The following is a 12,359-nucleotide window of genomic DNA, read 5'->3' on the forward strand; positions in this document are numbered from 1 at the left end:
TTTTTTTTATTTATTGGTAAAACTTTTTTTTCTCCTGCATCCTATTCTACCATTATCCATAATGGCAGCACAGCAGAGCTGCGCCCTCTACTGTTCATGCGTGAATTCGCATTTTTACCTCAGCCTGGGGCTTATTATTTCAATTGTGGTGTGAAGAGGTCTTTGCCGTTGCACAAAAATATAACTTTTTTTTGTTATAAAAAAAAACAAAAAAAACCAAGCCCAGCCCAGGTGAGAAAAAGTAATGCAAAAGTAACGTAACGCAATACTTTTCTTAAAAAGTAACTAAGTAACTCAATTAGTTACTTTTTAAGGGAGTAACGCAATATTGTAATGCATTACTTTTCAAAGTAACTTTCCCCAACACTGTTCATAAGTACGCAGAGTCATAACTACATCTCTGACGTTTATAACAAAATAAACAGTTTGAAATTCGGTAGAAAATTGAGCAAGTTATGGTTATTTAAAAAGTGCAAGCACCATGAAAGCAATGTTACGAGTGAGCGAGCTGCCTGTGACAAGATGGCCGCCAGGTGCAGACGTCGACCTCCATTGGCCAGCAGCGCGGACGAGACATCTAGCCTTTATCATGTATATCTATGGAAACACGCCTCATAATCACAGCTCAATGGAGCAATATCAGACGCATATTCTGACTAGAATCTGAGTGTGACGACGTCAGGCTAGTGAATTCCTATAATTAAGTCACTTTTTTAGCAAACATGTCTATTAAAACCCCTATGACCTTTTTTTTGTTCTTCCGTTGGACACAAAAGAAAACATTTATTACTTATACGATTTATCTTTTTTTCTTATAGTGATGGGCGAACAGTCAAAGAAGATTTATAGTAAATAATGACTTAAATTTCAGTCTGTTCCTCACACAAAGCTATTGTAGACTGAATGTAGTGCTGATGGACTACTTTTATAATACTTTAATGGTGAATTTTGTCCTTTTTTGTTTTTTGACAGACCCTGATCACCATTCACTTCAATGTATGGAAAGAAAGTCACAGATTTTGAATGACGTAGGGGTGAGGAAACGGCAGAATTTTGGATTAATTAAGTAGTAAGTACTTAATCAGCATTACATTTACATATTTTACACTCATCATAAATAAGATGCAGACGATACATGTAGATAAAGCACATGAAATGCACCTAATGATGCATTAAAGTCTCCCGGCTGCACATTTCTCGCCGCTGCATAACACTCATACTCGGAGAGATTTTACAGATTTCACAAACATGCATATGAATGCAATCACCTCAGCGCATAACATTCCAACACAGTCGACACCCCATAGTGGTACACCAAGCTGAAGTATGTCATTTGGGCAGGCTATGCCGTTTCAATCATTCGAAAGTCTTCATTTGATCATAACTATGCAAATCGATGCACATCAGTTTCACAATGCATATCAAACGTATTTAGTTACTGTGGTTGCATATCTCAGCCCTCAACCACACACACTGAAGCCCTTCAACATGCCGTTTTTCTATATTCCATCAGCAAAACGTTTAACAAAAAGAAAATACCTTCTGCATAATGGGATTTTTTGTTTTGTACATACCAACACAGTGCTGAACCTCTCCTCTAATTCCTCCTCAGGGGGTGGGGGCAGTTTAGGGGCCGGTGGCTGTTTCTGCCCGTAAGTGCTGAGGGGCCGTTTGGCTTCCTGCCCGGGTGTCATCTCCAGACTTCCAGCTGCATTTCCCATGGCTGTATGTGGAGTTACACACAGAGGTACACATATACAGTCCAGAGAATCTTTACACCTGCTGACTGATTCTAAACACTTGAAAGTGTCTTCTTGTTCAGTCCCTGTGTAGAATTCGCTTGGGTCCAATAGTGGGATAAAATCCAGCGGTAACTCGAATCCTATAGAATTTGCTTTTATGTAGAGTGGCATGTAAAAGGTTGTGGTTTTTACATAGTTGATGACTTATTCAGGTATTCTGCAGACTTCTGATGGTGTTTCCATTTGCATAATAATACTGTATATACTTAAAGAAACTGACACTTAGTAGGCAAGACTATCTTCTGTCCGGATGTGTCTCTGACCTGGTTCTGCGTTTGCTTCTGGTCACTGCGACATCTCTCTGCTCCATCCTGGAGTGAGTAGTTCAGGTAGGGAGGAGAGGAGTGAGTGATCGAGGAGAGGAGGCAGGAACAGGGAGGATTCTGGGTCCTAGTGCTGTTGCCTCTCATCTGAGTGAGTGTGTGTGTGTGTGTGTGTGTGTGTGTGTGTCATACGAACACCTGATACTTACTCAGATGTCCATCTACAACCGGAGTCTCGTGTTTCCTGTTGGTGTTTGCTGCTAGGATACTAAAGACAACCAAACAACACCGGACACACAGACTGAGTGCTCTTCTGAATGGCTTCAGACTTTCTTACTTTAACTTTAATTGTGGATATGTGTACCATATAAAGGGTTCATGTTAAAATAAGTAAACATAATTTATATTTAAAAAAAATAATAATTAAAAAGTAAAGTTAATAAATAAAGTTTTTGTCTCTTCAGCTCCCCAAAGCTGCATTTATTTGATAAAAATATGGTAAAAATAGTAAAATATTATTTCAATTAAAAAAAGAAATATCAAAATGTAATTTATTCCTGTGATCAAAGCTGAATTTTCAGCATCATTACTTCAGTGTTCAGTGTCACATGATCCTTCAGAAATCATTGTAATATGATGATTTGCTGCTCAATAAACATTTATTATTATTATCAATGTTGAAAACAGTTGTGCTGCTTAATATTTTTGTGGGAACGGACGCATTTTTTCAGCATTCTTTGAATAGAATGCTCAAAAAACAACATTATTTTAAATAGAAGTTTTTGTAACAATGTAGAAGTCAATGAAATGCATCTTTATATGAATAAAAGTAGGCCTATTAATATATATATATATATATATATATATATATATATATATATATATATATATATATATATATATATATATATATATATATATATATATATATATATATATATATATATATATATATATATATATATATATATATATATATATTGTACATGGACGGCGGAACCATTGTACATTGTACATTGTACACTCACTTTTACCACCTTGCAACTTACAGGACTTAAAGGATCTGCTGCTAACATCTTGGTGCCAGATACCACAGCACACCTTCAGGGGTCTAGTGGAGCCCATGCCTCGACGGGTCAGGGCTGTTTTGGCAGCAAAAGGGTGACCAACGCAATATTAGGAAGGTCATAATGTTATACCTGATCGGTATATACACTCTAAAAAATGCTGGATTAAAAACAACCCAAGTTGGGTTGAATATGGACTAACCCAGCAATTGGGTTGTTTTAAGCAAACATTCAAATGGGTTAAAACAACCCAATTGCTGGGTTAGTCCATATTCAACCCAACTTGGGTTGTTTTTAACCCAGCATTTTTAGAGTGTATATATACACACACACACACACACACACACACACACACACACACGTTTGTTTTTGTGAAATGTGAGGACATTCCATAGGCGTAATGGTTTTTATACCGTACAAACCGTATTTTCTATCCCCTTACACTGCCCCTGCCCCTAAACCTAGCCCTCACAGGAGACTCTGCAGTTCACTTTCTGTGAAAAAAAAACTCATTCTGTGTGATTTATAAGCATTTTGAAAAGTGAGGACATGGGGAACGTCCTCATATTTCACCCTCTTTTTGTAATACCTATGTCATACCCATGTCATTATACACATTTGTGTCCTGATATTTCACGAAAACATGCCCACACACACACACACACACACACACACACACACACACACACACACACACACACACACACACACACACTGCATCCAGAAAGTATTCACAGCACTTCACTTTTTCCACATTTTATGTTACAGCCTTATTCCAAAATTGATTAAATTCATAATTTTTTTTCCTCAATTCTACAAACAATATATATACAGTGAGGAAAATAAGTATTTGAACACCCTGCTATTTTGCAAGCTGTCCCACTTAGAAATCATGGAGGGGTCTGAAATTGTTATTGTAGGTGCATGTCCACTGTGAGAGACATAATCTAAAAAAAAAAATCCAGAAATCACAATATATGATTTTTTAACTATTTCTTTGTATGATACAGCTGCAAATAAGTATTTGAACACCTGTCTATCAGCTAGAATTCTGACCCTCAAAGACCTGTTAGTCTGCCTTTAAAATGTCCACCTCCACTCCATTTATTATCCTAAATTAGATGCCCCTGTTTGAGGTCGTTAGCTGCATAAAGACACCTGTCCACCCCATACAATCATCCATACAATTATCATTGTGTCCCTGTAGTGTTTATTTGCTATGTAAATGGTAATCCATAGTAGAATTCTTATATGTACTTTCATGATATTATTAAAATGGTCTTTAATTGTCTTACTAGAGTCCATTATCATTGTGTCCCTGTAGTGTTTATTTGCAATGCAAATGGTAATCCATAGTAGAATTCTTAGTAAATATGTTAATTGAAATATATTTTTGGTGGTGTCGTGGTTAAATATCGAGGCTGATAACATTCCCCTTAACAAAGCGAGTGATCCCATTCCCAGGCGCCTTCACAGTGGTTGTCCCTTTATTGTGCTGTAGGGTGCTTTGGATAAAAGTGTTTGCTCCGTGACTACAGTGCTTACTAGTTTATTTCTTACCTTGTTGTTTAAGGACAAATTAAGCATTTTATGAACTGCCAAATTGCACGTGCAGATAGTTTTTACTATTAGTTTAAGATTAAAAGGTTTTTGAAGATTGAATGAATAGTCACTGCAATTTAGTACTGGCATAAGACGTGAAAGCAGTATTGAGCAATTGCGCCACCTACTGGTTCTCAAGCAGATTTGAACAATCTTTAACACCAGATTGATTCAGTGACTGAAAATGAATTTATGGATTCATGGTTTCGAGGCTTGACGTGCACAAAGGTTTGTAGTGAAGTTAACTGTGAAGGTGATCTTCTTTTAGTTTTGCCTAAATCTCCCTTTTTTAAATGTGCTTTATTGTGGCTCTTTGTCCTGCCTGAGGTGTTTTTCACCCTTTTGGATTTTAATCATTAAAAACAAATTCTGGTCTACAAATGCTGATCGTTTGACAAGTAGAAGAAAGTGTGAAGAAAGTGACTTTGCAGCGTAAAGATTGTGCTAAAACAACCAGCTCTGACCAAATTAATATGTATTAAATGCACCACATCAGAACTGCCTTAAAATTCACTGAATCAACACTATAATATTTGTTTTCCTTGGCCCCAGTATCCGGTACTGAATTTAGCATTTTGTGTGTGTGTGTGTGTGTGTGCACTCAAAAAATTAACTTTCACTGTTTTTAGTTGCACTCAAATCATCCATGTTCACATTACTTAAAAACTTGTGTAACTAAATGAACTTAGATTTACTGAGTTGTATCTACTAAAAATGAGTATTGTCAGCTTAACTTAAGTGTTTGTTCGGTCAACTTAACATTGCCGAGTGAAACAAGCAAACTGGGCAGTGGATCTGTAGTTCCCAGCATGCTTTCCAAGGGACTGCATTAGGAGAGTAAATTTAGGGATTAAAGTGTTATTTTATGTTTTTCAGTAAAGGGAAAAGTTTTTTTATGTTAGTGTTTAATGTTCAGTTATGTTGGACATTTAGAGGAGTTTCTGTAATTATGCAGAAGAGTGCCTGTGTTTAGGCTGTGGCCACTCATACACACACATTTATTGGATGGAATTCATGCCCTCAATTAAATTAAGTTTGTCCAATCTTTGCATTTTATAAAAAAAAACAATGCTTTTGTCATTAATTTAATAGTTTTCCACTTACACTTGTAGAGCAAATAGTTAATTTAATAAGGTAAATTAAATTGATAAATGTGTTCACCTTACATAATAAACTTTTATAAATTGAACATAACATGAAGTAAACTGCACATATAAATATTAAGTAACAGTGACAAATTCAAATGGTTTCCTTTTAAAAAATGTCAGTTTTACTTGAATTTCTTTTGTTCATATAATCAAACTGTCATTTGTAAAAATCACTCAATATAGTTGCGTGGAACCACGTGACGCTGCTTTTTAAAATAAATTTACCAAGTCATTTTTTTGAGTGTGTGTATATGTGTGTGTGGCCGCGCATGTGTTGCAGAGGAAGAAAACACGTGTTCTGTTGAGACCAAGAATGTATGGAATGCCGTATGCATGGAAAAGTCATCTGTGTCGTGTTTACATTGACTGCGTTTTTATTCACCATATAGGCTCTAACATTATTGGGTTATTGGGATGCACAGCATTGTCACCATTTTTTGACGTATATTTTCTTGTTGCTAAAATTTCACATCATATGTGCATTGCATTCAGTCATTAGCAGATGCTTTCAACATTCTGCAGGGGATATGAAATCTAATTTCAGCAGTGCAGATTATCTGTCATTTCATAATACAGGGCCCCCAGTGTTTATTAGGCTGTTCCCCCCTTTTTTTCTCTCTAGTGGATACAATGGTTTCTTTGCATCAAGTGAATATCTACAGATGTCGATTCAACAAAATGAGCCGTCTATTCTTCAGGCTATGTGGATTAGTGAGCTGACGGGAAGTTCGACTGACAGGAACAGCTGGCTCTCATCAGATGGACTTTTTTCTGGCTGGACATTCTTTGGTGAATGGTGGGTTGTCTTCTGGGACCTTTGGAGGCTGGACTGCAATGAAGTATAAAAGTGTGTGTCAGTGTTTCACAACTCAGAGTTTCAAGCTCACCAGCACAGTCAAAAGATTATAATAGTGAAATTCTGTGTTCTTAGGAATATCTCTGTGTGAAAGGATATCAAACTCTGTCCTGGGACAAGGTAAGGTCAGTCTTTTAAATAGTGGTTGATTCGTTTTCAACTTCTTTAAGTCATTATCAGGCAAATGTTTGCATTGCACTGCAATTTATTTTTTAATGAATAAAAAAACAAAAAAGAATCGTTTAATGTATAAAACATAATACTACTTTTTTTTGTCTATATTTTTTCTCTCTTGGATTATTAAAGGTCTCATGGCGTGGATTTTTAAAATGATTTTATAATGTTTCCTGGGGTGTACTTATATTGTTAGTATTATTTTTACATCATAAAATGTCATAATTTAGAAATAAAAGGCATTTTTTCTATCCTGATGTTTGCCCTCTTGCTTGAATGCTCTGTTTGAAGGGGTGTGTCTGCTGTGAGACTTAAGTGAAAACACCCACTGTTGTGATTGGCTGGCATCTTTGCATTTGAAATGAGTATTAGATCAGGTGTGTTCGACATCGGCTGCGGCCAGATGCATCCGATCGGCGAGAGTAGCCGCAAACGTAGACGTAAAGTCGGACACTTTCTGCTTGCCTCGGGGACGCTCGCGCTGTGTTTGCATACTTGATCACAGCTGAAGTGAAATAAATGCAATATTTGTCAATACAACGATGTTTCATCGCTGCATCAAGTCAAACAAGCCTAATATGTGGCGGAGGGGGCGTGGTTTAGCGAGGTCTGCAAGCACCGCCAGAGAGAGACGGATTGGGCACTCGTGGACAGGGCTGGTCTGGGACTAAAATTCGACCATTGCAAATCCGGCCCATGAGTTCCCCCGTGAATGTTTTTGCTGGGGTTAGGGCCTTAAATTGGAGTAGGCTAGATAAATAAAACTAGGACAGGGACAAATATGATGGATATTATTGAATACACAGAGACGCGTTTAGCTGTAGGGCGCTTTTTGACTTTCTCAGTTAGTGTAAATCCAATTGGGGTTCAGAGTATTTATTTTTTCCCACATTAATTGCACACATGTCTAGTACAATTATGTTTTGTTTAATTAATGCAGTGTATACTTTTTTTCTTGATTTACTCCGAAAGAATGGAAGTGAAATGTGACAACATGCCCGTAGGTGGGGTACATTGTAACGTGGTGGGGCACAATGTAACATGACCAAATAACAGCTTAAAATTTTGATATAATCAAAAAAATATACAAGACAAACTAAAATATTTTGTCAATAAAATACAATTATTAACTTTTTTAAATAAAATAAAATATAAGCATTTTTTAGTTGACTACAAATACATCGCTAAATACAGCTATACAGCATAGTTCAAAACATAATAATAATTAATAAATAATAATTAATACATTTCTGAACATTAACTCTCTGTCATTATTCACACTTTTCTCATGGTTTCTCAAAAGAATTAATAAAAGTATAGAATATAATGGCATATTTCTAATAGGGGCTCATTGTAACGCAGTTACAACACACCCCGCCTGCACAACTGGGATTTAAATCACGGCTCGTGTCTTCTGCTGGTTAGATCAGCATTAAAGAACCATCTCAACTGTTAAATAACAGATATAAGATTACAATAATATCGGATTTGTCTTATTTTAAATAAACACAAAAAACAGAGATGAAACTTAAGTTTAGTTAAGAAATTTACTTTTGCTATGGTTAAATGCAGCCCCGCTCTCCCCTATACGTAAAAATGTTTTACTGTATCAGCATTTCGTCCACACGGATCCAGCGTTTTGAGAGCATGAATCCGATATTTTATGAAACCGGGTCCCAGAGTGGATAAATCTGAAATCTGTTTATTGTATTGTGTTATTAATTAACTAATAAGTGTACTAAACTGAAATGTTTAGTGTGTGCCATTCATGTTGCAAATGGACACACAATCAATCACTCTCCATTGACTTTGCATTGCGTGAGGCTGCCTCCTTGTCATTTCTGACTTATAACAAAAAACAGAACAATGTCTAAAAGCTGATATGTGACAAGGTTTACAGCAAACAAGCTAAACAAAACCCCAGAGGTTTTTATAAGCTGTTGACCCAAAAAACAAGCTTATAGGACACAAAAGTGGATACAGGCCATTGAGACAGAGCGAGACACGTTATATTACACTGAGAACTACACCCACTGGAAGGGGAATGTAATCAGAGACAGGAAATATAATCAGGGGCGTAGCTAAGGGGGGGAAAGTTAGGACGATTCTAAGGGCCCACACACTTTTGGGGCCCCCAGAGATCGGTTTTATTAGTATTAACAGTACTAGTAGTAATGTATTATAAATGTATAATCTACCAAAGTGTTAAGGCCTTTGCACACTGAGTCCGAAATTTTCGCATGCGTTTTTTCGTATTCGTGATCCGAAAAATTTGTCACGCACAGAGACCTTGCACACTGAGTCCGATGCGTATTAATTAATGCGTTACGAAAAAAAACGCAAAACAACACAAAATGCCGTCTTCAAGTAGTGAGGATGATTTTTTTTGTCCTCTCTCTTAAAAAATGAAACAAATGAAATATTGGGTCCATCCACTTCTGCGATCGCGTAGAGAGGAAGGAGAGTTCCTCTTATCAAGGAGCTGCGGGATTATCCAGACCGATTCAAAGTTTACTTTAGAATGTCAGTGACTCCGTTTGATGCTTTGCTAGCGATACTGGAGCCACATATTAAAAAGAAGACCACAAATTTCAGTGAATCAATTTATACTGAACAGAGACTGACAGCCTATGTCTAAAGGGATCCGCGCGCGCGCACACACACACACACACACACACACACACACGCACGGTTTACAGGGACTTGGTGTGCTATTATAGCTGTGATATAATAATATTTGTAGTATGTTTGATACAATAATATTTGTATAGGCTATGTAGGTATCTGAGCACTGGCGATTCATTCACTAGCACCATTGCCAGCAGTTTTAGGTTGGGCATCAGCACTGTAGATGGGAAAAACGGATGCGAAAAACGCAGAAAATCGAACCTGTTCCGATTTTTTTTTTGACGGACGAAAGTTTCGGAGGCAGTGTGCAAGCGTAATTGATAACGTGAGGTCGAATTTATTTTTTGACGTGCAAAAATTTCGCATGCGAATTTCGGACTCAGTGTGCAAAGGCCTTTACAAATATAAAAAAATGATGGCGCATTTCCGGCAAAATCCAGCAAAACGCTCCACTCATGAACTGCTCACACTCACCGGTAAAACTACGTTCACTCATATCCCACTCCGACATGACGTGCTATAATTGTTGCAGCCATTAAGGTATTTATTTTTATATTTATGTTTAAATATTATAATGTGGGTTTTTTATGTCTATGTTGTCGATCTGTCTATCTATGTCGATTATGAAAAGTGAACAGCATGAGATAGGACACATCATAAGATGAATGGAGTTGATCAGACATGATTCATTGACCACTTCATTAAGTTTTGTTTTGGATAAATTGTATCTTAATTTTAATCAATGTTTCATCAGCCAATTGGGGCATTCTGGGTTGAGCGAGTGGAGCTTAATTGGTCAGTATTATTAAATTGCAGACAAAGATTTTGGATAGCTAGGTTGGTACGGTAGAGGGCCCAACATCATTTTCTTTCATAGGGCCCAAAATTGCTAGCGGCGCCCCTGAATATAATATATATAAAACTGACATTTGGATATTTGATTCAATAGTGACAGAATGTTTACTGCACACACAGGCATACTGAGTGGCAGGATCCCAAAATGTACCATTCTTCCTGCTGTAGCTTCACGTTGTGTTGCCTTTATCCACTTTTGTCTCCTTAAACGCTCGTTTTTTTGGGGTCTACAGCTTATAAAAACGTATTTCTGTGTTCTTTAGCTGGTTTGCTGTACACTATGTCACATAGCAGCTTTTAGACATTGCTCTGTTTTTTGTCCGAAATGACAAGGAGGCAGCCTCACCCAATGCAAAGTCAATGGAGAGCGTTGGATTGTTTTCCCGGTGTGGGCGTGGCCTAAATACGGGTGAATGTTCTCAGGTGAGATCCCGTCATCGCGAGAGAGGCACCTCATACGAGTAAATGCCATCACTGAGAAAACATCACTCACAATCTCTTGTGATTATTTCCCCTGTTTATTCTCAGGTAATGGATCACTAAAAGTGACTATAGTGCATTTAGAAAACGAGTTGAAATGTTGATGACATGTAGGCTATAGATATTAGTTGAAAGAGAGTGAAAGTTTAATTTTAAATATGTTAATAATGGGGGTGTAACGGATCGCAGTAGATCCGTGATCCACGGTTCGGCACGCACGTGAAGCGCGGATTTATTGCGCGTTTTTTTTAAACTTGTGGATTAATCTAGCGACAGTTTTTCTGCCGATATTGCTTTTTAAGTGATCTCGTCCCTTTAAACTCGATGCTGAGTTTCAGAGAAACACGTGTTCACGGTACAGGGCATGTTAATCAACAGTGGCTAGCGGAGAAGTAGAAGAACTTGAAAAGCCGCATCATTCATATCGCATAGCCTATGGGAGCATTTTGGCTTCCCCGTGAAATATAATGATGACGGAAGAAGGGTGGTGGACAAAGCTGTAACAGGATGTAGCCTACTGGCACGAGAAAGCCGTATGAAAGTGGCGCATACATCGAGCATGGCACCTGCTGACGCCCGTTTCACACAGTCATACTCCGTTTGCAGTGTGTATTTTTTCCGTACCCATGTTAACGGATACAACTTTCACTGCACGCGGCTTCGGTCCATCAGTTCATTCCAGGAACGCGTAGCCATGTGCTGTGATCGTTTCCGCACAGGGTCTATGTTTTGATGTGCTGGCGCTGAATTAAAGTGACAGCGCATCCGCATTAAAACAAACATGTATGCGAAAATCTAGTAATTCCACTACAGATAATGTAAAATCTACTGTTTCAAAGTCAACCCATGGCTTTTTGCCTTGAGTAAAGCAAGGAAAACGGCTTTTAAGTAAACAAGGATAAGGTGGAAAAACAAAGTTCTTATGACCTGCAGGATTTCTTGTAAAAAGATTTAAAAACGAAAGAAACGACGAGAGTCGGTTTTTGTCTATCGTACGTTTTAATTTAAAATGTTAGTTTTATTTTAACATAGTCTATAGCCTGTTTTGCAGCTTGCATGAGCAACGTAATGTATAGTAGGCCTACATCTAAAGTAGGTACTAGGCTATATAAATATAAAGTAGCCTAATGAATTTAATAAAACGTTGTTTAAGTGTAGTGCGTTTAAACCATGGTTTAAACATGATATCTAGAAAATAGTGTATAGGCCTACAAAGAGAATTGCAATGCTGACAAGTCACTGTGAGAGGTCTACTCTCTCCCCATCCTAATCTTAAAAAAAAAAAAAAAGTGTACGTTACACTTTAACAACTGAGTAAAATTTGATTTATTCAGATGGTTATTTATTTTTTATTTTTTTTGTCAAAACCATAAAGGTTATTTTTGTTTACACCAAAAGTTCCTTGTTAACCTATAAACCATATAGGTTATGTTAACACCAAAAGTTTTCATGTAATAAATGGAAAGCAAATAAAAATGGTCTCC

At 37.2% G+C, this 12,359-nt stretch overlaps 2 protein-coding genes across 4 annotated transcripts in view; one reads left to right on the plus strand and one right to left on the minus strand.

The window, feature by feature from the left end:
* Positions 1–2,120, minus strand: part of fmnl1b (formin-like 1b) — a 36,572-nt gene extending 34,452 nt beyond the window's left edge. The window contains exon 1 of the mRNA XM_079805797.1: positions 1,575–2,120. Within this exon, the coding sequence (XP_079661923.1) occupies positions 1,575–1,913 (339 nt within the window). The 5' untranslated portion in view covers positions 1,914–2,120. The remainder of the gene's footprint in view (positions 1–1,574) is intronic.
* Positions 2,121–6,753: 4,633 nt separating this feature from the next.
* Positions 6,754–12,359, plus strand: part of LOC307119767 (voltage-gated potassium channel KCNC1) — an 11,951-nt gene continuing 6,345 nt past the window's right edge. For 2 of the 3 annotated variants that reach the window (XM_079806291.1, XM_079806289.1), the window contains exon 1: positions 10,851–10,923. The gene's annotated coding sequence lies outside the window, so the exon portion shown is untranslated. Of the gene's footprint in view, positions 6,859–10,850; positions 10,924–12,359 lie in introns of those variants that run through there. The other variant, XM_079806290.1, reaches the window with a different exon arrangement.

This window comes from Gobio gobio (assembly GCF_949357685.1).
Source record: "Gobio gobio genome assembly, chromosome: 23".
Classification (NCBI taxonomy): Eukaryota; Metazoa; Chordata; class Actinopteri; order Cypriniformes; family Gobionidae; genus Gobio; species Gobio gobio.